The sequence below is a fragment of the Pteropus alecto genome, unplaced genomic scaffold (genome assembly GCF_000325575.1).
Source record: "Pteropus alecto unplaced genomic scaffold, ASM32557v1 scaffold433, whole genome shotgun sequence".
NCBI lineage: Eukaryota > Metazoa > Chordata > Mammalia > Chiroptera > Pteropodidae > Pteropus > Pteropus alecto.
This window is the reverse complement of record NW_006433953.1, coordinates 2,354,454-2,378,673: the sequence shown is the minus strand read 5'-3', so window position 1 is coordinate 2,378,673 and position 24,220 is coordinate 2,354,454. Positions and strand designations below refer to the sequence as shown.

General features: G+C 38.2%; 1 protein-coding gene and 1 long non-coding RNA gene across 2 annotated transcripts in view; one reads left to right on the top strand and one right to left on the bottom strand.

Moving 5' to 3' along the window:
- LOC112477415 overlaps positions 1-8,919 on the bottom strand; it is a 154,908-nt gene extending 145,989 nt beyond the window's left edge. Inside the window, exons 1-2 of the long non-coding RNA XR_003045450.1 lie at positions 6,693-8,919; positions 5,103-5,197 (exon numbers count right to left, since the gene is read on the bottom strand). This is a non-coding gene — a long non-coding RNA (uncharacterized LOC112477415). The remainder of the gene's footprint in view (positions 1-5,102; positions 5,198-6,692) is intronic.
- Positions 6,050-24,220, top strand: part of LRIG3 (leucine rich repeats and immunoglobulin like domains 3) — a 47,341-nt gene continuing 29,170 nt past the window's right edge. Inside the window, exons 1-3 of the mRNA XM_006908978.3 lie at positions 6,050-6,544; positions 13,362-13,433; positions 13,648-13,722. Of these exons, the coding sequence (XP_006909040.1) occupies positions 6,330-6,544; positions 13,362-13,433; positions 13,648-13,722 (362 nt within the window). The 5' untranslated portion in view covers positions 6,050-6,329. The remainder of the gene's footprint in view (positions 6,545-13,361; positions 13,434-13,647; positions 13,723-24,220) is intronic.

Here is a 24,220-nt window from a genome sequence, read left to right as displayed (position 1 = left end):
GAGAGTGTTGCATAGAGAAGAGTAGTACTTGTGAGAAAGTGTTAAAACAATTGCAATAATTTAATTTGCAAAGAAGAAAGCTAAAGAATGTTTCTGGTAATAGCTTCTTTTTTGTCAAGAGAAAGCAGAAACACTCAAATGGCAGTAAGAGAGCAGGAGGAATTTATTATCTGGGCACTAAAGATGAATGCTCTGACTGAAAAAACTGGTCCTGCCTTAGGAGTGGAGGAGGCTGCCTGCTGCAGACATGGATGCGCCCAATGTTGAACCCAACTCTGTATAACCAAATGGTTCTTCGTTCTCTATTTGAAAATACTTAGCAGAAGAATACATAAGCACTGTAGCTTCACAGTGATCTTTATGTTTAGGAACTGAAGCACAGTTTTTAATGCAGGGATCATGATTTTGAGAATATTCATGATAAAGTCACCTTAATAATTGGATAGTCAAGCCTGGGTAAATATCAAAAATGTAAGAAGATGAAACTATAAATAAAAGCAATAAATAACTCATTATGAGTACTCTCATGGTTTAGAAATGCAAATTAGTTCTTAGAATAGTATATAGGCCAACGATTCATCCAAGAAGAGAAAAATATTCTACTGAAAAGTTCCATGAGGGATACATGAGTCTTTTTAGTAATTGTGCCTAATGATTCTTTTTGACCTCATGACATAAATCACAACAAATTGTGTTATGCAGCAACTTTTTAAGATGGCATAATTAAATTCCTATTAAAAATCTCAGGATATGTATAGTATGCCATTGTAACACATAGATTATGGGTTTTATATTAAGGTTATAAAATGTTTGCTTTGCTTTCCATTTTAAAAAGTTATTTCTCTCATTTTACTCAGGACCGATAGCAGAGGATTTACTTAATTCCAACATACCATTGGTCAACAAGCCAGCAGCAGACTATTTCTGTACTTAACTCACTTTAATTGCCTGAATAATGAAAAGAAAACAGAAATCTGAGAGTTAAGTCATAAGAACTAGAATCTATGTGGGACTTTACAGTCATACAATACCACTGTGCAATAATATATCACTCTTCACCCCATTTTACAGATAAGTAAAATGAAGTATAGAGTTGTTCAGCAAGCCCAAGTCACAGTACTTATGACCTGTCAGACTTCTGACCTCCGTGCATTCTCTATAACAAATTCTCGAGCATCTGGATTTCTGCCTTCCTGAGAGGGTTGGCTATTTTTTATGTGTTGAAATTCCCAGTGGAGTCTTAATATCGCTGCTGACTAGAGGGGGGAAAAATGAAGCAAGAACTGGGAAAAAAAGAGAAAGTGTCCTGAGGTCCTGGAAGAGTTGAGAAACTGAAAACCATTAAAAGGATCTGTTGCTAGGGCAGGACACTCACTACCGAGGAGAATCTGGTGGAAGTCTCTGGTAGAAGTCCCAGATGCCCGCCCACCCCCCCTTGCTGCGGCCCCCAGCCTTCACTCATTCCCTACCCCACCTCAGGGCTCACAGCTCCCAGTAGCCCCAGGCTACAGTGAGGTGATTCACATAACTCCTAGAGGGAAACTTGAGAAATGACTAAAATAAAAGATAGCATTTGTTTAATTTTTAGTTAAGTGAATGTTCAGACAACATTTTCTCAATTCCAGTAATATCATACATTTGGCCAACTTGAGAAAAACAGATGGGTGGCTATCTTCATCTTTCTAAATATTTTCTAAAGAGTTAAGACATGTTCATAGCCGGGGTTTTATAAAGTAATATTCTATTCTGTTCTCTAAGTGAAGCACTGCATTTGTGTGTGTGTGTGGAAAAAGGGGGTTATCTATTTCTTCTAAAATGCCTTAATGAATGGTGAAAGATATGGTTAGGTTACAGAATACAGCAACATTTGCTTTTGGCATCATTATCTGGGGATTTTTGTGCTTTTTTTCCCCCTCTTTTGCCTTATCTCTTTTCCCTTTTCACAGTTCACACTTACACAAACTGTGTCATTCATTGCACAGATAAAGCAAGTACTGAGTGTTTAGCTTTCATTCTTGTCCTTGGATGTTAAAACTGACAGCTTAGCACCTCTATTACTTTTTATCGGTGAGTCATTGCCCTTGCCAGCACTCAAGATAAGAAAGTCTCACACTTGCCAGATGGAGAACAAAACAGGAAAACTGAAAAAAGCACTGGGGTTGGGTTATACTGACCATAAAATGGATGGTAGGAGACTGTTTTGAAAATGGGTGGGACTTGCCATTCAGCAAGACAAAATTATAAATGAGAAACTATCTGGATCTGATTTAGGTGATTACCATGGAGAGTCAATTTTCAGTTACCTGGTTAACCAGTATAAACCTCTGAAGGAGTAGGGAAATCCAACACTTCATCTCATTTTAATTCAAATGTTAAAAGACCTCTAGTCAAAATGAATTTGACTAAATCCTTATTTATGAGACATTAGCCACAAGAACTGAGAATCAATATTTGCTACTACTATATTGAGTGTGTGTGTGTGTGTGTGTGGTGTGTGTGTGTGTGTGTGTGTGTGTGTGTACTTAGAAAAACTATATCAAGTGAGGATCAGAGAATTCTGTGACACATTAAGGCTTTTTGGGTCACAGGTATTCACTGATAAATTTTGGGAGATTGTACAGAATTTTATGTTCCTTTCTCCCTCTATTACAGACCATCTTTCTTGGCACTCTGCCTTCATTCCTATTGTCAAAGTACAATAAAAGGAGATGCACAGGACTGTGAGGGACCTCAAAGATATTCGGTCTTCACCTGCTTAGGTAGATACCCAGTGGGAGTTCTACCCTGTGGCTCATGAAAGGATCAAGAAGTCTGTGAAAATATTACACTGATTTAAAGTTCCCAGGTGGGGCTAGTTCCTCTTTCTATTGACTGCATGGCTGAGGACATGTTGAGATGGAGAACAGCCATATTTAATGTGCGCTACATTCTTTCCATGTCATCCTAGTTTGCTCTCTCGACGACCTTGTGAAGTTCTCAGTAAGCATGAGCCACATCCATAGAATATGCTCAACTGATTGATTCCTAATCATGATTAAAGTGGAACAAGAATTTGAAGATGCTTGCAAAGCAATCTGTGTGAAGAAATCTCCTAGCTTTATAATTTCTTCCTAGTTTTTATAACTGTTTTGCCCATATCTAATTTAAAAGCATTTTGTTTAAGTGATTACCTTTAAAGAATCTTTCCCAATATTCAAATAAATTATCACAGAAATGTTGTTATTCTGGTTGCACTCATATTTACTTGGTTTATACAATATTTAATTTAACTGTGTGATTATAGATATAAACAAGTCTGGAACTACTATCAACATCCTACTGGTAAGAGCAAACGTGCAAAGCGTATACTAGGGAGTGGCTGGTAGCCTCTAGATTCAGCTAGTGATAGGTATTAGTCAAATCTAACAGAGGAAATAGACAATGATAGCTAATGTAGTGAACTGATAAACAGGAATCAGATAAGTTTCTATTGCATTCCCAACTTACAGATGGAGAAACTGAGGTATTGAAAATTTAAGTAACTTAAAAAACATCACATATCTGGTGAAACCCTTAAAGGATGTACAAGATATATGGTGATATAGAAATTCTAAGCATTATCCAGGAAGTAGTTCAGTGAAAATGGCCTATTATATTCCAGTGAATACTGTATGTCCTGGGAGTGCATTGGAGGAAGATCTAAAACAGGACTCAGGGAAGCTTCTTCCAAAAGAGGGATGGTTAACAGAAGTGCAAATCAACCAGGAAGAAGGTCAGAGAGTGATCTTGACTGAGAGATCAGTATGTGAAGGAGGGCCACAGGCAAAGAGCACAGCATGAGAAGGGAATTGCAAGCAGTTCCTAGAATAATAAATGAGTTCAAGAGGTAAGTAGAGGCCAAACGCAGAAATGCTGCATATGTCACTCTAAAAAATTTAAACATTGCTTTAAGAACAATGGGGGTCTGTAAAAGTATTTAGGCAGTTGAGTCACAGGCTCAGATTCGAGCTTTTGGGATAACATTTGACTGCACTATGAAGAAAGGACTAGAATGCCAAATAGGAAAGAGCTGATGGGGGTCTGAGTTTACATGATGTCTACGGAGACAGAAAAGAGATACATTTAGTTGCTAGCTTCATCGGGACTTGCTAATTGACTGAATGTACAGGTGGTGGTGAGAATGAGGAAATGCTAAGGGTGAATCAGGATTCTGGGGCAGTAGTCATCTGGACAGAGGGAGGTACCATTCCTTGAGATAGTGAACTCAGAGAAAAAAGAGTAGGTTCAGGAGAGTGAAATTTAATTCTAGACATGTTACATTTAAACACCCAATTTGAGATGACTTATGTATGGTTGAATGTATGGGTCTAGAGTTTAGGAGAAAGATCTGGGCTATAAATATGGATGTGGTAAATATCAGCAAGTGGGTATAAAGGGAATCAAAGAAGATAAAATAATACAAGGAGAGTGTAGAACGGGGAAAGAAAATAAGCCAAGCCTCCCCCTAAATGGTAGCCTATCTATTTCTGACTGCTTCTGTCATGTGGGTGATGTGTCAATCAGCAAGCCACCATACTCATGCTACCATGCTTATACATAATGGCATGCGTATAATGGCATATTTCTTCTTTTTAAAAACTCCAATACACTAAGCCTGATTTCCCTTATATGAAATAGATGGGGGAGACTGAGCTGGAAAATTCATAGCATGACTGTAATGTATCGTGACCACTCCCAAGAAGGCAAAATGATCATTCAAAATCAAGGTGCCATCATTATAAATATTTTCTAAATATACATCATCAAAAAAGGTGGTGGAGTCGATGCTAATGGTAGCTGGAAACAAGAGGATGGGATATTATATGTGAAACAGAGTGCTTCAACTTCTAAGTAAGTCTTCTCTCCCCCATGAATGGGAGTGCTTATACAAGTGATCTGCTACAGTGGAAATCAATGAGCATTAGAGTTGTAGTCTCAACTCCACAAGCTATCTCCACTCTTCAATAATGAACAGTTTAAATGGCCCCAAGGAATGCTTTGGCAGAGAGAATGCAAGAAACACTGAGTAAAGAAGTGGAAGCTTAAAATAAGCTTCCAGTTTGTGCCACAAACAGGTTAGTTACCTTCTCTGGTTCTATTTCGACAGGTAGAGGAGGAAGGTATTCCCAGATGATCGCTGATATCGCCATCCGTTCCAACATCCTGTGGCCCCAATCACCTGCAAAAGTAAGTCAAGGCACTGACTTCACTGGGAAATCCTGTATGCTGAACCCACCCCACGCTGAAGAGGCAGGCAAGTACTTCTGGCCCCGTAGCATTCTCAAAGGGATTTGTCATCACTCAAAGCGAAGGTGGACCATGGTGCATACATTCATTTTTTCCTCCAACATCCTAGTAATATTTCATTTTGCTTTGAAATATTACTGAGTACTTTTATTTCTAGCTATTGCATGCAATCTATTATTGCCATTGCGGCTTATTAGAAAGTCATGTCTCATCATTTCCCCCTGGTTCTGTCCAGTGCACTACAGCTGGCTGCATGCAACTCAATATACCATTTCTAATACTATGACTTTTACATTTTATTGTTTTTATTTTTGGAGCCAACATGGAAAAACCAACCAATGTTAATGTTTTTTTTTTTTTTAACTGTACTTTCATTGAAACTATTGTTCCATCTGTGGATAGTAGGACAATTTATAGATTTTTAACATTTGAAATTGAAAGGTGTGCTGATAACAGCTATCTTAACTTTACTCTCCTTAAGTTCCCCTAAATACCTCCAACTCCGAGAGCTGTTCTAATATTTGCTCACTCCCTTTTTCTCTTCAAATCTATTTGATATATGTTTCCCAGAATGCAGTGGAGATTTCTGGCCCGGGAGGCTGGAAAATATAACTCCGAATTTCCTACAATTTCAGCTCCACTTTCTCCCCTGCTCCCGCCCGCGGCTAGAGCCTTGTTATTGTCACGTGGCCACGGGAGACGGGGACCTGGTTAGCCAATGGGTGCGTGTCGGCCACTGCACGCCCCGCCCCCCGACTTCGCAGAGCCGAGACTTGGCGCTCCGCCGCAGGGAGGCGGAGGAAAAGTTTCTTTTGCGGGCGAGAGGCGGTTTCAGCGCGCCGACGCTGCTCGTTCTGCAACTCTGCTGCAGCTGACCGTCCTTTTTGGTTTCCCTCACGCTTCTCCGGGGCATGAAAGGTCTTCGCTGCCGCGACTAAAAGAAAGGAATTTACCTGGGAGCGCGAGAGGAGGGCGCGCGTCCACTCTAGCTGGAAATTTGTGCCGGGCTCCGAGTGCGCGCCGGTTGCGGAGCGCAAGGCCGAGCGAGAGGCCGGAGGACCGCGATGGGCGCGCCAAAGTTCCGCGCGCCCGCGACGGCGCTGGGGCTGTTACTGTGCGCGGTGCTGGGGCGCGCAGGCCCGGTCGAGGACACCCGCAGTGGGGTCGCCGCCGAGCTCCCGTGCCCCGCTCCCTGCCGCTGCCTTGGGGAGCTGCTGGACTGCAGTCGCCAGCGGCTGGCGCGCCTTCCCGAGCCGCTCCCACCCTGGGTCGCTCGCCTGTAAGTATTCTTGAGGGTGGAGGGGGAACCGCGCGAGAATCTGGGGGTCCCTCGAGATTCTGGAGAGCCCCCCGGGGGTTTGGGCGCATAGCGCGCAGCAGCTTTTTCCAGGGCAAGCTCCTCCTGGCTTAGGCCTCGAACAACGCACCTCGGGGATGGATCCATCGGAACCTCAGTCTCCCAGTGCCTTGAGGGCCGCGCAGATGGGCCCTGGTTTGCGCCCCTCCTGGAGGCAGATAGGCGAGGGGAGAGAGCCACTGACAATTCCAGGGGGTAGAGTCTGCGTCCCGCTCCCGGAGCTTTCCAAAGGGATTCAGATGCGCGCCCCCGCCTCTCCTAGAGATGGCAACCTGCGGATTACTGGAGTTCGCAGTCCACCACACTGAGTGTATGAGTCTGTGGCTCAACTGAAGTTTCTAACTGCTTCAGGCTCTTTTTCCTGTTCCTAGCCAGCCGTTGAAGGCGCTCCTTTTATTTGGAAAGCCCCCTCAACTGAGTTGGGGCACTGTCCAAGCTATGGTAGGCATCCTTTTGTTGTGCTTGATTTCACATTAGGAAACTCTATAAATCTTCCTCCTCGACCAAATCGTAACACATCCTCGTTCCAGCAAGAAGTTGCAAGACCGATCGATAGATACGGAAGGAAAGGCACTAGAGTTTTCAGATCCAAGGGCGTGATTTCTGTAGCTTCTCAGCCCGCCCAGAAGGTTTAGGAGAGAGTGTTGGGAGCTGTTATGCAAGTTTTTTGGATGCTAGCTGTGAAGTCTGAAAACCTAAAATCACTGCCAACTGCGTGCAAGAACAAGGACGAAAATGTAGTTAGACTGGCTGATTCTTCCCAAATGTCATCTTATTTTCTCCCAGCCCTAGTTTTGTTAAAATTAGAGGACTCGTGTAAAATGTAAACAAATAATTGAAACTTGTTTCCTTTTTTTAAATAGTTATCTGTTGAAAAGAAATAAAAGTGCAGTTCATCTTTAATCCTTAGATTTGGGCCTAGCGGAATTGCAATGGAAATTCGAAGTTTTCAACCAATTCTAGTAGACTATCCTGATGTCCTAATACTGGTGGTAGAAAGAAATCGCTTTTAAATCATTGTGATAATTAACATCTTTATTTGTGAATTGTGGAATTGTTGACCATCAAAAGCATATTCTTTGTGTGTTATTAAACCTTAGTTTAATTAAAAGTAGATTGGAGAGTTTTAGATTGATACTTAATCTCTTATCACGGGATGTCTTATTTGGTAGTTTTTATTACAATTGAAGAAGGAGATAAGGGTTTTAACCTAAAGCAGGAAGACTTTCAATTAGTTGTGGCTAATTCTGTTCAATTGCCCTTTGTGGAGGTCATGCTGCCTTGTTCATGAAATGTGAATGGCTCTATTGACAACATATGGAACTGAACATTTGAATGACTGGAGGTGAACACCTATGAACAGTAAAGGGATAAGAAAAAAATGAATATAGTAGTGCATCCTGAAGTGTATTTAGAAAGGCTTGGATCATTCACAAATCTAACGTATATTCATAGCTTCTCAATATCAAGTGGCTGCTTGGATCATGCAAGATATATTTTTGTGGATTTGAATGTCTTTTAAAAAAATAACTGTATTGCTCTTGACTAGAAATTGAATTAAACCAAAAGGGGGTTGATACCTATTTAAATGTTGTCTTAAAAGTAGCTGACCTAATTAGGATTTTGTTTTGCAGATAATTTGGTGGCACACTAAAAACAAATTACAGTTTATTTGGTTAGCACAATCTTTAATTACATTTCCGCCAGCAGTAAATTGTCTCAGTACAAGTCCACATTCCTTAAATGTATGTGAAAATAAGTTCCACTTGTATAAATAAGCACTAGGTCTGTTGTCAGAAGCCCCACTGTGATCACTCATTGGACAGCTCTGTCATTCTTGTACTTGTGTGACTTTTAACCAACTTCTTAGTTGTCACTAAACCATGTGGTCTAAATTCTTTATTGTAAATGTTTCTTTTGTGCCTAAAGCTCTAGAGGTCTTCTCTCTCCACCTTTGACAGGAGCAGAAAAACAAGGAATTGAGCTTTAATTTCTGTTACTTGGTATTTGGGACAGAAGGCATAAGCTAGCTGCTTCTTAAATTTACATAATCAGAAAAGCTTTTAAGTAGATCGCTTCATAATTCAGAAATAAGTAGGAAAAAATGCATACTGTTCTTCCCATAGCTTAACTTCCTTGCCTTATGTAATTATGGCAGTAAGTTTGCCTTAGGACTAGTTTATGAGCGCACTTTTCAGAAAAAGTTTAGTGTCTTTTATTTGAATTTGCACGTTAAAATCTTTCTATTACATATGCATATTTTTTTTCACTTAATTCATTTGTAATTTATTGCCATAGGGACCCCATGTGTTAAAAGTGAACAGTTTGAGCTGTAACGTAATAATATTGTTTTCTTTTCAGAAAGTAACTTCTGATGTCTTATTTGGTAGTTTTTATTACAATTGAAGAAGGAGATAAGGGTTTTAACCTAAAGCAGGAAGACTTTCAATTAGTTGTGGCTAATTCTGTTCAATTGCCCTTTGTGGAGGTCATGCTGCCTTGTTCATGAAATGTGAATGGCTCTATTGACAACATATGGAACTGAACATTTGAATGACTGGAGGTGAACACCTATGAACAGTAAAGGGATAAGAAAAAAATGAATATAGTAGTGCATCCTGAAGTGTATTTAGAAAGGCTTGGATCATTCACAAATCTAACGTATATTCATAGCTTCTCAATATCAAGTGGCTGCTTGGATCATGCAAGATATATTTTTGTGGATTTGAATGTCTTTTAAAAAAATAACTGTATTGCTCTTGACTAGAAATTGAATTAAACCAAAAGGGGGTTGATACCTATTTAAATGTTGTCTTAAAAGTAGCTGACCTAATTAGGATTTTGTTTTGCAGATAATTTGGTGGCACACTAAAAACAAATTACAGTTTATTTGGTTAGCACAATCTTTAATTACATTTCCGCCAGCAGTAAATTGTCTCAGTACAAGTCCACATTCCTTAAATGTATGTGAAAATAAGTTCCACTTGTATAAATAAGCACTAGGTCTGTTGTCAGAAGCCCCACTGTGATCACTCATTGGACAGCTCTGTCATTCTTGTACTTGTGTGACTTTTAACCAACTTCTTAGTTGTCACTAAACCATGTGGTCTAAATTCTTTATTGTAAATGTTTCTTTTGTGCCTAAAGCTCTAGAGGTCTTCTCTCTCCACCTTTGACAGGAGCAGAAAAACAAGGAATTGAGCTTTAATTTCTGTTACTTGGTATTTGGGACAGAAGGCATAAGCTAGCTGCTTCTTAAATTTACATAATCAGAAAAGCTTTTAAGTAGACCGCTTCATAATTCAGAAATAAGTAGAAAAAAATGCATACTGTTCTTCCCATAGCTTAACTTCCTTGCCTTATGTAATTATGGCAGTAAGTTTGCCTTAGGACTAGTTTATGAGCGCACTTTTCAGAAAAAGTTTAGTGTCTTTTATTTGAATTTGCACGTTAAAATCTTTCTATTACATATGCATATTTTTTTTCACTTAATTCATTTGTAATTTATTGCCATAGGGACCCCATGTGTTAAAAGTTGAACAGTTTGAGCCGTAACGTAATAATATTGTTTTCTTTTCAGAAAGTAACTTCTAATACTTTAATGGAAGTGGTTCTTAAAACAGTAACTACTTGAAGGTTGCTTACTATGAAAAGCATACTCCAGTTTATTTCTAGAGTCTGTGCTCGCAGAGTCATGAACCTTAAGAGGGCTTGTCAGAATATGTTACTTAGCACAGAGAGGGGAAAGTTGCCAATGAGAGCTTCAAGTATTATTAAAATATCACTGGAATTTCAGAATTATTTATGTCACAAAGAAATGTGTAAATTAGCAGGGCTTAGTCGAAAAAGGTCCAAAAGGTACTTTCTGCTAGTGGGATTTCTTTAGTGTTTGCCTTTTATAAATCCTTTGGTTGGTACCAGAATTGGGGCTCGGGTGGGGGTAATAGTCCATATGGTTTTCACAGCTGTTTTTCTATATTTTCCAGACTAAAACTTGAACATAGCAGTCTGATTTATGAGTCACTTTGGATCAGTGTCTTAAAACAGCTACAGCCTGGCTTTTTGTTTTTCAGCTTTCCAGATTTCTGCTGAATTAGCAGCTCCGCAGGCCCCAGTGGGATTGATTAAGAAGCTGTGCTGGATTTGCATTTTAAAATTTGACTTGGAAGTCAGATTTCCAAATACTTAAAGGAAGAAAATGATAGCTGGAACCTAACGCTGTAAATTAATTATTTTCATATATATTTATTTGCTTGTTAATATACAAGAAGAGAGATATCTCTCTGCCATGTACAGTTTGATTTTCAAGTATTTGGCCAGCTGAGTTTGGGGTACCTTTGAGTTACTTGCCTGACCATCCTTTTTATTAACCTCACTACCAAAAGTTTTTTAAAAAGGTTTCTTAGGGAAGATGTTATTAATGGAACTCTAAAAACAAAGAATCTGCCTTCCTTATTGAGTTTTCTTATGGGTTTTGAGAAAACATCAACATTGTGCAACTTGGATTTGTTTTTAATGGTCTAGCCATAAAAACAATATAAGGGAGATTTAGGAAAACGTGACATCTTTTAACTGGAAAGTAATCATTTCTGAAACAAACTGTATTAAATCTAAATTTAGGTGCATTAAAAGTTTCATGGCTTTAAGTATTTAGCAGTAAAAGTCACAAGGGGTGAATTTTTTTTCTCCCACATGTAATGTGGTTTTAATAGTAGTACACACAATTCAGGAATGGAAGTGTTGCAATAACAGATATTTAAAGTTGCCAGCTCCTGCTTCTGAATCAGAAGAGAATGGTCCCCAGCATGTGCACTGTTCTCTGAAGGCAATTTCTCAGTTTAAAGGCCTTTTGTTGGAGATCGCATCCCATCACTGCTTGAAATAGTCTCTTTTCTCACAGGATTGCTCTGTGAAATAATCCTTAAAATGAAGTGAAGAGTGTGGTTTAAGTTTTTCTAATTAAAAAGAAAATCACTTGTATTAAATGTAAATACCCGATTGGTTCCCCCTTTCTTTTTAAAACCTGAAACAATAGGGGATGCAGTTATGCTGGTTCAATGTTTAGTTAAGTGGGTCCAAGTGAGACTTTCTGTTGATTCAGGCTACCTCCCAGGTGAAGGACTCTTTTCCTTGGTTGTTTTTTAAACCCTGTGGGAAATCTGTGACTGTCTGTGGTGCTAAAAGCACACAGGTTTTGTTTGAATCCTAACGTGAGTTGTTGGGCTCACGGTTTCCTTGATGAACTCCAGATGGACCTGAGCTGGGTTTGTGAGGGAAAGTGTCTGGCTCCAGCGTGGTGAGCATGCACAGCAGTGGTTGTAATTGCAGGATTTTTATAGTTTAAAGACTGTGCCAGGTTTTTTTCATGTTATAACTCTACCAGAACAAATCTACTCATGTCTGTTACTGTCTGGTAGGTCTTTAGACAAACATGTTTCAAATAAAACCTTTGCAGACTTTTTTTTTTTAGGTGAAATAGAGAAATCCAGGTTTATTCTCAAAACAAAAATTCAAAGGCCGAAAGGATCTCTGATTTCTAATTGTTAACTAATGGACTTGCTCTAAGTAATGTACTTCTCTGAATATGATTTCTCTGCCTTTGGTGGGGGAGCATACTAATGCACATATCAGATGGTTCATGCTTTTCTCCAATCAAGTTTGGTCATTTGAAACTTTTTGGTTATTTAAAATCTTCGTTTTTAAACACTGAAAGAATTAATTTAGTAAGGGTGGGGTTAACCTCTGTCCGTAGGAGAGCTTTAAGCCACACTGTTGTTAGCCTGGTTTTCAATACCTGTTCAGCCATTTCATTTTCATTACACCATTTTGAAGGCACATATTCAGTGTGTTGACAAATATAGGGACTATAACCAGCTATTTGGCAGATTTTGTTTCATTGTTTGAATCTTAAATGCTGAGATGACTTCCTAGCTTAGAATATTGTGTCTGTAGGAGTTTTGCTTTGCTTTAAAAAAAAAGAAAAATTATGTCCTATGTAAATTGTTACTGTGTTAGATTGAGTCTTTGAGTAAGAAGCAGATTTATTTTAATGATTGAGAAGAAATCTGATCACAGGGTTTTGTACACTCCACCTAACTTTGTTAGCTGGTTGATATGATTTAAATTATACGTTATATTGAGATTTGGGGAATACAAGAAAGGAAAGCGTAGGGTTCAGGTTGTTTTCTACCCTCAACACACACATACACACACACACAAATGATACTTCAAACAAAATTTGGTACCTTAACCCAGAGAAATGTGTGAAAAGCAATTTTTGTTTGAGTGTAATAGGGACACTGATACTTAATTTTATAATAAAAAGGCTTCTTTAGAGGTTTTAGTTTTAGCAACCTGCCTAATTAGCCACTTTTCATAAGCCATGACTTCATCATATCAAGTGGAAGTGAGGAGATGGTCGGGGATGGGGAAGGTGAAGCAAAACAACCAGCTCACAAAAGGTCTGTTCACCCTGTGCCAAAAAACATCTCCTAAAACATTTGTGGGCTTAAAGCATTTGAATCTGCCAGCCTCCTAAACTAATTTTGTCCTCAGCGTTGATATTTTTGAGTTTGGCATTTTGGTTACCACCTAGGTTATGGGCAGGATGGACCAATTATTTCTTATGTTGTCACTAGTGTTGCTGGAGGCATTTCACAGATCCACTCTGTCTTGTACATCAAGTGCTATCAGTGATTTTTTTAAAACTACTTATAATTTTATTTTTATTTTCTCATAGAGACTTAAGCCACAACAGATTGTCTTTCATCGAGGCAAGTTCCATGAGCCACCTTCAAAGCCTTCGAGAAGTGTGAGTCTTAGTTATTTTCTCTTTGATGTTTGAATAAAATATACCACCCATTACACTATTTAACTGAAAGAGCATTTGGATTGTAATATATTATTTAAAACTATTAACTCGAGAGATATCTAAATAATTTTATAAAATTGTCACCTCTATGAATAACAGATTATCTAATCAGCTTCCCCTCCACCCCCCACTCTTCTTTTTTGGGCATTTTTAGGAAACTGAACAACAACGAACTGGAGACCATTCCAAATCTAGGACCAGTATCAACAAATATTACACTTCTCTCCTTGTAAGTGAATATTAGCAGTATTTTGCATGTATATTTTCAGGGACCATGGGTAGCAGTTGCACGCAGGGTAGAGTAAAAGACCTTACAAGCAAAATATGAATACTTCCTTTAGTGGATAATGGGGAAGTGTTCTTTAAATTAGTTGACTTGTTTTCCAGCCCTCTTCTCTCTCACACCTAAATTCAAAGTATCATTGTAACAACATACTTTTTACGCTTTGCTGGCACTTATGGTGGAATTAAGGTTCAGAAACATATCAAAGTATGAACTTTATACAGTTAAAATTAACTGGGTGATTGAAGTTAGAAATACCATTGCATGTTATTTTGTAAATATGAGTTTTCAAATAAAATTAAAATTATGCTAAATTTTCTGTATCTTTAGGGCAGATAACATGTTTATATTCATGCATTGAAGATGTTTTGGAATAATTTTTACTTTCAGCATCTAAAAATAGCATTTAGAATGCACATGGTTTAATTTCTAAAATTAAGTAGTTTACCACCTTAATCTTGAATGATTTAAAAATGTGTTTAACCCACTTAAGTTAAAGATGTTTTCCTCCTTTAAATAACAAGGAAAAAACCACCATTGTTAGATGCTTCTGGGAAAGGTGTTGGGAGGGTCGAAATTATACAGTAAATTTCAGGAAAGCTGTTCAATTAATTAAAGTGATCACTACCCAATTGCTTACATCTGGTGATTTATAGAGGTTTGGTTTTACTTAGAGCCCAGGTCAGCTAAGTCACTGGTGCAGCCGCTGTGTCTGCTTTCCTCTGTTTGAATAAGAACTAAGTGACATTTGATACTGATGTGGTTTTTCCAAAGATCAGAAACAGAAAGGAATGAAAGAAAAAGCAGTTGGTATTTAACAAATAAACACTGAATTTAAAAAACATTTTTATACTAGCATTAATATCTGTTTTCCTTGTCTTTCACAATTGTTTAAACTTGTGGAGTCTAAATGAAGCACTAGTTTTGGTATCTTAGACATCTTTAGCTATTCTTATTTGACCAGTGGGGCCTTTTTAAATCCCAGAGAACACCATTTCACCCTTCTGCCCTTGTCCTCTGTATTGGCAGGTTCTGTCAGCATGTTCAAGAGAGCCTTGAGGGGCTCACTGCATGCTTCATGGCTAAGAGGGTTTGGCAGTGGAGTTTCAGAATCTGAGTGGGGTGGAGAAAACAGTCTTCTTTTTTTTTTTAAGTGAAAAAGTTTTTAATTTTAAGAACATTGTATATACTACTTTTGGAAAACATCAACAGTAGTATTGATGTTTCTGGGTGCTAAGATACAATAACATGGATTAACAATTTCATTTTCTTATAACTGTAGGCTCACATGGCATATTCTGGATCTCTAAAACAACTTTAGCTTTAACTAACATTCGAGTGAAGCTCAGGGCATTTAAAAATATAAAGTCTTAACTTCCAAATAGGAATACGACAACTGAGACAATGCTACAATATAGTCCATGATCAAGAGAAAGTGCACTGTGTATGTGTGTGCACATGCATGAATCCCTTGGCATGGTATAGAGTTGAAAGCATAAGAACTTGTGAGGAAATTAGATAGTTCTATTGGAAATAAATTACCTAGTTATTTTATACTTTAAATCTATAATTTGAAATTCGAAAGCTGAAATAAAATACAGAAAGGTAGAAACTTTCATTCAGAATTTGAACTCATCTTCATATTTTTGTTTTTTACTTTAGCGACTGCTCAATAATCTTTTCTAAATTTGAATAATCTCTTTCCTCTTAATTTCTGTGGTACATCTAACTAGGGATAGCTTTGTTCATCTACATAATGATAGGTCCCATTTATTACCTAGATAACAGAGAATCTGTGAAAAGTAATTTATTTAGATAGTGATTCAATATAATGAAGATTATTTTCACACCTCTGAAGTATCTGGAAAAATTTACTTCTCAAGCTGTTTTCTCCTACAAATGTTTTGTTTTCTCCTGTAGACATCTTTGGAATATTACAATACACAATCATTGTTACTAAAGCACTATTAATTTCTGCCTTTTGTAGTGTAGAACATTTTCTTTTATATAGAAACAGTTGAAAATAATCAGTTAAAAGTTAGTACGTATACAGTTCTGAAATTCCAAAAAAAATATTGTTAAACCACATAACATGATTCAGATTAGAATCTTGTTCTAGCACCACAATTAAATCCCAGGATTATTTGACTTTTATTCTATGAAGATCTTTTTTTCTTCTTTGCAGTTCATGGAAAAAACCATTTTTCTGGGTAATTTGCACAAGTTCAATAATTTTAAAACATACGAAAGAAAAACGAAAAATCAGCTGGAGTCTTGAGCATTAGATTTAGTGTTCGTGGTCCATACTGTTGCTGCTCTGAGCAGTGGGGATCCCTCCCAGCTAGAAGAGCTGTAGGCAGAGAAGACTGTACCTGGTTAGACCGTCCTCTTCTCTCAACTGAGGAGCCAGGAGCTAATATTGGATCAAATGGCACCCCATGTCCAGAGATGAATTTATTTTGGGACTAGTTCTGATAACATCAGGTAAACTGGCAAAATGCCAAGTCTTGGGATGATAATTGGATGAGCTTCTCCAATGACAAAGATTTTTAGGGATTTCTCAGAATATAAAAGACCTGAATAGACTTGCTTTTCTTTGAATCCCACATAGCACTAGCACAGAAGTGAAGTGGCATGCTAAGGGCAAGGCATGGTTTGTGTTTTTTGTTTATTTTTCTCTCACAATTTCCTAGCCATGGCAGGATAGTATATTTTAGGAGATGAAATGGAATAATCTTTGGAAGGAAAATATTTTGTAGTAAAACTGTTGACCTGGCTTGATTGAGTTGTATTTACCATATGTGACAGTTCTGGCTTCCTGTGATGTGGCATGAGCTGCTCAAGCAGTAGACATTTTTGAAACCTGTGACTTAGGCTAGGGCCTGGTTTGAATCTGTGAGGTATATAACATTGTTGAACAAAAGAAGCCTATTGGTCATTGAGTAAAGCTAGTTGAATCATAGTCTTGACATTGATGGTTTATATAGCATTGCCCAGCATGTAGATACTTTCCTATGTCTTCGAGCTAAAAAGGCTTAGGTCAACGAATGCCCAAGAAGCACCTAGAGTACTTATTTAAAATGTGGATTTCTTGATCCTCTCTCTAGAGATTCTAAATTAATGTGTTTGGATGGGGCCCAGGAATATCTAATTTTAACACATCTACCTTGATAATTCTAATCAGAAGTTGCATTAATGTTTCTAGAATTAGAGAGTCCAGTTTATCATAATCAAATAAGCCTTTTCTCATTATTTCTTAAAGATAGAGCATTTCTCTCAAGTTCATATTTTCTTTATAATGTTATTTTTCCAGGGATGGCACTCTCATCTTCCCAGAAAGTTGTCATAAAAATTGATCACCTTTGTAGATAGAACCTCAAAAATGTGTGCCTTACCAATGGAAATTCATCGAAGATATTTCAAGCAGAGTGAGGTGATCAGATTTGGTATTTGAAAGTGTCACTCTGGCGTTAGAGTGGAAAATGGCTTGGAGGTGGTAGGAGGGTGATTTGGAGGGGACAGATGAGTAGGCCAGGAGAGATGATCTTCTAAAGGGCAGCTCCAGTCACGTCAGTGGAACAGTGATTAAAAGCAAAGCTCAAGTCAGATGTTTCGAAATTCACTGCTGGCTCTCCGCTTTGCTAGGTTTGGGACCTTGGACAAGTCACTGTCTGTGTTTCTTTATTAAATGAGAATGACAGTAATGCCACTTCATAAGATTGTGAGGATTTAGAGAGGAAATACAGGTCAAACGAGCTGGCATGTGCTCAGTATTCAGTGAATATGAGCCATGATCCTGAAGACGATGATCATTCATTCAACTAAAATTTACTGAATAAACAGTCCCAGGCTCTGTTTTAAGTGCTGGAGACACAGCAGTGAGCAAAGCTTCCCTCTTATCAGGAAGCTTCCATTCTAGTGAGGAGTGGGGAAAAAAAAAAAAAAAAAACCTTTAAAAGAAAACTTCAGTTTTCTGATAAATGCTGTGAAGGAAAAGAAAAAAAGACAAGGATAGAGGACTATGGCAGTTGCCTTTTAATATAGTCAGGGAAGACTTCTTTTTGAATATTTGCCAAATCCTATTATGTCCTGGGTACTATTTTAGGGTTGAGTTTCAACAGTGAACAACACAGAAAAAAAATCCCTGCCCTCATGGAGCTGACCCTCTCATGGAAGGAGAAAGACAAAAAGTGAAATGAATAATAAATGTGGTAAGAAGGTGGTCAGTGCTAAGTAGAAAAACAGAGCAGAAGGGAGGTATAGGAGAGTGTGTGGTAAAAAAGAGGGATTACAGTGGGAATGCATGGAGGAGGGGCTTACTAGGAGGGAAACTCTTGAATCAAGGCTTGATGGTTGGGGAGGGAGTCATGTGGGGTATCCTGGGAGTGGAGGTCATCGCCTTTATCCTCCCCTGCCCTGACCCGTCTTGTCTTGTATATCCAACTGTTACATGGTAATGAAATGATTTTGTTTGTAATTTTCTCCCCCTCCCATACTTTAAGGCCTCAGTGGCTGTCTCTTGTTTTTCCCAGCACTTAATGCAGGTGTATGGCATACAGTTGGTGCTTAATTAGTATATGAATTAGGAATATTTATGGACTGGCCACATGCAATTAGCATAATTCAAACAGATCTCCTCCTATAAACAGTCTATACCAGTGACTAAAAATTTACAGTAGTGACAAAGCATACATATGATTTTTTACTTAATTTGTGTTCAATTATGCATGCTTGGTAAAAAAAATAATTATGATGACAGCAGTAATTATTAAAGAAAGAAGAACAAGAGAAATAATTTAAGTGGCATAAGGATTTAGAGCACCACTGTAGCCAGTGTGCACATGCCCTGGAGTGTGCGCAAAATGAAAGCGTGTGGGAATTAAAACCCTCCTTCCCATTTCTCTTTCAAAGTGAATATCCCACCGAGGATGACTTTGGTTTTCAGAGATACAGATTTTTTTCATAGCCCGTGTGCCCAACACACATGGGAACTCTACTTCATCATGTCCTGAACTAAAAATTCAAACTACAAAACTGGCCCAAAGGACTTACTGAGAGAGAGAGGGAGAGGGAGGGAAGGAGGGAGGGAACGAGCGAGAGCATGAGAATATATCTGCATAAAGATACTTTGCTGGTGTGTTAAGGGATCTTCAAGGGGATATTAATGATAGCTGGTCTCCCCCATCCACACTGGCTTTAGAACCTAATGCCATGTGAGATTTGGTTTCATCACATCATGTCCTCCTCTATTGGAGATGCTTTGGGAATGCAGAGAAGTATGAGAGTTATGCCCTTTCCTCCAAGACCTGATACGATTTATATGCTATGAAGAAAAGTCTGAGTAGAGGGAGTAGGGAATATTGGCAGTTTGTGTGGCATGAACAATAGTCATTGTGGAATTCTGAAAAGGGTGGTGGCTGGTCTATTTTTTCTTCGGTTTTGTAACTCCCACAAGTGCAATATATGTAGTTTTCCAATGGGATTTGTCACACATCTCATTCCAGGGTACAACTTATATCTTACTGAGCTTTCAGTACCCTCCTCAGCAGCGAATCTAGTCTCTGGCACATAAGAGATGCTCATTAAACGACAGAGTGCACAAGGAGAGCTCGTGGACCCTTGTGCAATAGCAGAGAGACCTGAGCTGGGAATGGGGCACACAGGGTTTTTTTTTTTGTCTTGCCTCACACTGATGACCTGGCTGACCTCAGGCAGAGTTAACTAACTCTTCTCTGTTTATCTATAAAAACAATGTAAGACGTCTCTCACTCATCTGGTTCCTGTGAAGGATCAGATGGCATGGTGTACATGAAAGGGCTCTGAAAAGTGTGAGTAGCAGCAGCTGCTGCTGTTACAGTTGCAATGGGCTTTGGCAGAGGAGCAAAGACCTGAGGCTGTAGGCCAAAGTGGATTCTTGAACAGGAGGGTCACAGGAGGAAGGCAGGATTTAGAAACATTATCCTGGCAGCAGTAGATGAGGAAGGGAGAAAGAACTTTGTATTGGGGGTGAATTTTCAGGAAAACTTTTGTTATCTTCACATAATTCAGAAAAATTGGTGAGCATTCAATTATAATTAATAACTGGATAATATTTCTAGCCCGAGGGCTCGTATATCTATAAGATGGATTTCGAGCTTTTCATAATAACAACAATGCCTACTATTTGCTAAATGCTAGGGAACAAATGAAAATGGAACTTGGCCTCTGCTTTCAAGGGGCTTTGAATAATGAATAACAAGGGAAGAATACAGACAGTAAAGAGATACTCCAAGTAGGGTGCTGCCTTGAATGATAGAGGTATGCTTGGGGCTGCCCCAGTGCAGAGCAGAGCTGTAGTTTCAGTAAGTGTGGAGTGTGAGGATGAGTGAAGTCTAGAGGAGGAAGGAGACGTGTATAAATTGGTAGGGTTCAGCTTAGGGAAGTCATTAAGACTTTTAAGCAGGGGAATGAAATAACCACATTTTTTTATCACTGTTTTTATTTTTTTAATTAATTTTTTTGATGGTGACATTAGTTAATGAAATCCAATAAGTTTTAGCTGTATACTTTAACAGTAACGCATATATATATTTACACTGCGTTCACCTCCGATAGTTAGATCTCTTTCTGTAACCACATATTTGACCCCCAAATAACCACATTTTAATTAAGCACAGAACCTGCTTTTCTCCTTTTGTTCAAGCAGCAGTTAAACTGTTTATTTTCCAAATCAAGTGCCATGCAGTCAAATAATGTGACTTTGATACTTAACAGTTATGACTTGCCCAATGAGTACCTGTTATGCATCCTTGGAGCCCTTCTGTGCTCTGAGCCTTGCTGTATGTTAGGGCCACATCTCTTTTTCCCACAGTGGGAAATTGGACATGGAGTGAGAATCATTTGAGTATTGACTACTGAATGATGAATTTGAACTAGTGGTTAGAAATCTGATCAACATTGTTCTGTTATCTAGATACTAAACTCAGCACCATATTAAGTGGGAATTTTATCCATAAGCATTCATTTCTCATTACATTCCAAAAATCAGACTAATAAAATCAGTTTGAGAGATAGTGATTTAAGAGACTATTACTTGGTTGCGTTGCCCAAGATTTCTTTAAATAATTCATCAATATCAATTTAGAACTTTTAAAATGATATTTTAATAGTTCACAACTCACAGATAAAGCTGCCTGTAAAGAAGGCAAGCATTATCTATCTTTTCAAGTGATGACATAACAGTAATTTTATAACTATGCAGTAAAGCTCAAAGAGATGTTAGGGCTTTTTTTTTTTTGTAATCAAAGATGATATAAGTCAATATGTAAAAAGTAGTCACCAGTTTGTCATATTAAACAAGGAAGTCGGGGAGCAGCCTTTGCCAGCATTAGAACTTAAGTTTCTGGGAATCAGGGAACTTTGTTCTGATTAAATGGACATAAATTATATCTCATATGGGTATAAATGAGCCCATAGAACTTGGTCGCCTTAACCGAAAAATTCATCCCAAAATGTGTGCTCTACCGATGTGAATGAAAGGACTAGTGAAAGGACATTGCATTAGAGGGCTACAACCTTCACAAATACAAAAAAGCTAGACGTTATTGTGTTTAATGGAAGTAAGCTCGTGAAGCTCACATCTTACAAAATAAACACCTAAACATCTTACTGTGATAAGTGTTATTCTTTTATTGGATTTTAAAACATATGATTTGCACATAGAAAAGTTTATATAGAGCTATGCTTGTGACACACACTCTCTAAGTTTATCTTCACTTTTCCTTGTAAATCAGTCCCAAAAATACAAGTTTGCAAGGTTTCTGAACTCTCAGTTTAGAATGACTGTATTTGAAACATAAATTTATAATCATGTCGTGGCGCTTTGAACCCTGCAGGAATTTCCCGTTGCTCTTAGATCCACAGCAAAATCCTTCTTAAGACATACAATGTTCTGCATGATCTGAATCTTTTTTGCCCATTGAGCCTCTTCCGGATTCGTTTCTCACTTCTAGGAATGTGCTAGCTTGCTCCTGCCTCAAGTCCCATTGCATATGCTTTTCCCTTTCCCTAGAATACTCACTCTCCCCCAATTCTTGTTAAGTCAGACTTAGGTTTCCCCTTCTATATTTTCAGATCTCCTTATTTACAATATCTGCTTTATTGTATGTGCAGTCACATTTTTCATTTGCATATTTATAATTCTTTAAAGTCCATTTCCCCCACTGGGATAAAACTTCATAGAAGCTGAGATCATGCCTATTTTTATCCCCATTGTAACCTTGGCATTAGTACAGAACCTGACATAATGGTGTAGACACTCAGTACATGTTTGTTAGACGAATGAAGAAATGGATACCCCTACCCAAATTAATATATGAAGTTAATTTTAGAAGAAACTATTCAGTTAACCTTTCTGTTCCTGCCTCTTTGTACACACTTAAAATTTTCATTAATGAAACTTAGTTTTTCCAAGGTAGCAAAATTCTTAGATTTAGCATAGTGACTCATTGGGCAGCTTTCTTCACTGGTGGGTCTTGGAGCTGATAAACTTGAACCCCACTCTCTTGAACTTGGCCTTACAGTGTAGTGTGCCACAAAAACTCCTGTGTTTATCCTGAACCTACACCATTTTCTCCTCCCTTCCTTAACTTCATGCTAGCCGTTTTGATTGCTGCTTTGAAGTATCGAGTACAACTTCTGCCAGAGAATTCTCTAAGCTGAATGAGGCTTGTGCTGCCAAGACAGACAAAACAATAAAGCTACAGCTAGTTGCTTTCATGACTGGGGTGACAAGATTCAACATGTGTCTCAATCCTGGCCTAGTTACTTTTCCTCCTTCTCATCCATATTTTAGTATCTCTCGGGGCTCTAGTTGGGTAGAGAGACCAAAACAATGAAACAGGGCCCTAACTGGTACCATTCCTTCTTTCTTTGGCTGAAAGTTGCTTAAGTACTAAATTCAAAACATGAAAGGCAATTGTAAATATAAGCACCTCCTTTCTGGCACTTAAAATCACCTGCCTGGCTGTCTTTCTCTTTCTCCATGAAGCTTTAGCCAGTAGATACAATAGTCTCTAGAGTGAAGTTGAAAACAAAATGAAATATTAAGGTAACATTCAAGCTCTAAGTACCATGCGGCATAGGAAACACATGGTATACATTGTTGGAATGTGAATTTTACTATGTATGAGCAATTTTAAATGTTTTTATAACTAACATAGAGTAGAATCAAACAAGCATAAATTTTTGGAAAAAATATGATGCCTTTTGGACTTAGTCACTGATTGCCATGTAGTCCTGCACAAGGTTTTGGCCTAGAAATAGACAAAAAAGAAATATTCTTTAAAGATGGATGTTTACAAAATCAGAAAAGTAGTCAATTAATTGTACAAATCCCTCTTTTTCTTATTCTCCTATCTCTTTTGCTTTTACTTCCTCACTACCATCTCCAGGTAAATATCTAGAAAAAGGTCAAGAGAATTAGAAACAGTTTGCTCTACTATATAGCTGGTTGTAACTCATTTTTTTTTTGTTAGTTTTGAGTGTCTACACACAATCCTAGTATCTTAGAATTAGAAGAGACATTTCTCCCTAGGGAGAAATCTCTGAAAGAGGAGTTATCCAACCTTCCCTTGAGTACTTCTGGGACAAAAGCTCACTTCTGGTCAAGGAGTCTTTCCACTGTGAATAGTGCTAATTGCTAGGACTTTTTGTTGAAACTGGCTTCTGCCATTCTGTGGCTTCTACCTGTTATCCTAGTTCTACGCACTAGAGAGAACAACTTCCTTGTATTTTCTGCATTATAATACAAGACTTAAAATGTAAGGTTTTCTTAAGCCTTCCCTTCTCCTGGCCCAGATTCCAGTTCTTGTTTTCTGTATGCCATGGGGTCTAGGCCAGTGCTTTCCAGTAGCACTGTCTGAGAGGATGAGAGTATCCCTCATCTGTGCTGTCTTCTCTACTAGCCACTAGACACGTGGATATTGAACACTTGCAATGTGGCTAGTGTTACTAAGAGATTGAATTTTTAATTTTATATAAATTGAAACAATCACATGTGGCCAGTAGCTGGTATACTAGACAATACAGGCCTAGACTCTTAAGGTCCTCCCCGACACACCTTGTCTAGCATAACCACATAAAATATGGTGCTTAGAACAAGATGTTTGAGATGTCTAATACAGAATATGGTTGGGCCATCTCTTTTGACCCAAATAGTGGACATTAATGAAGCTTAAGATTATATTTGTATCTGAAGGACCGTGTTGTAGTGTTGGATCACGCTGAGTTGTGGTCAGCTGAGATCCGCACATCTGTTGTCATTTTCATAATTGCTTTCAGATAGCCCTTTTTAAATGATTAATTAAAAATCCAAAACACTGTCTTACCCCAGCTTAATTTCTCTGGTTTCTTTTAGACCATCATTTTAGTACATTGAGAGGTTTGGGATCACAATTTATTAGAT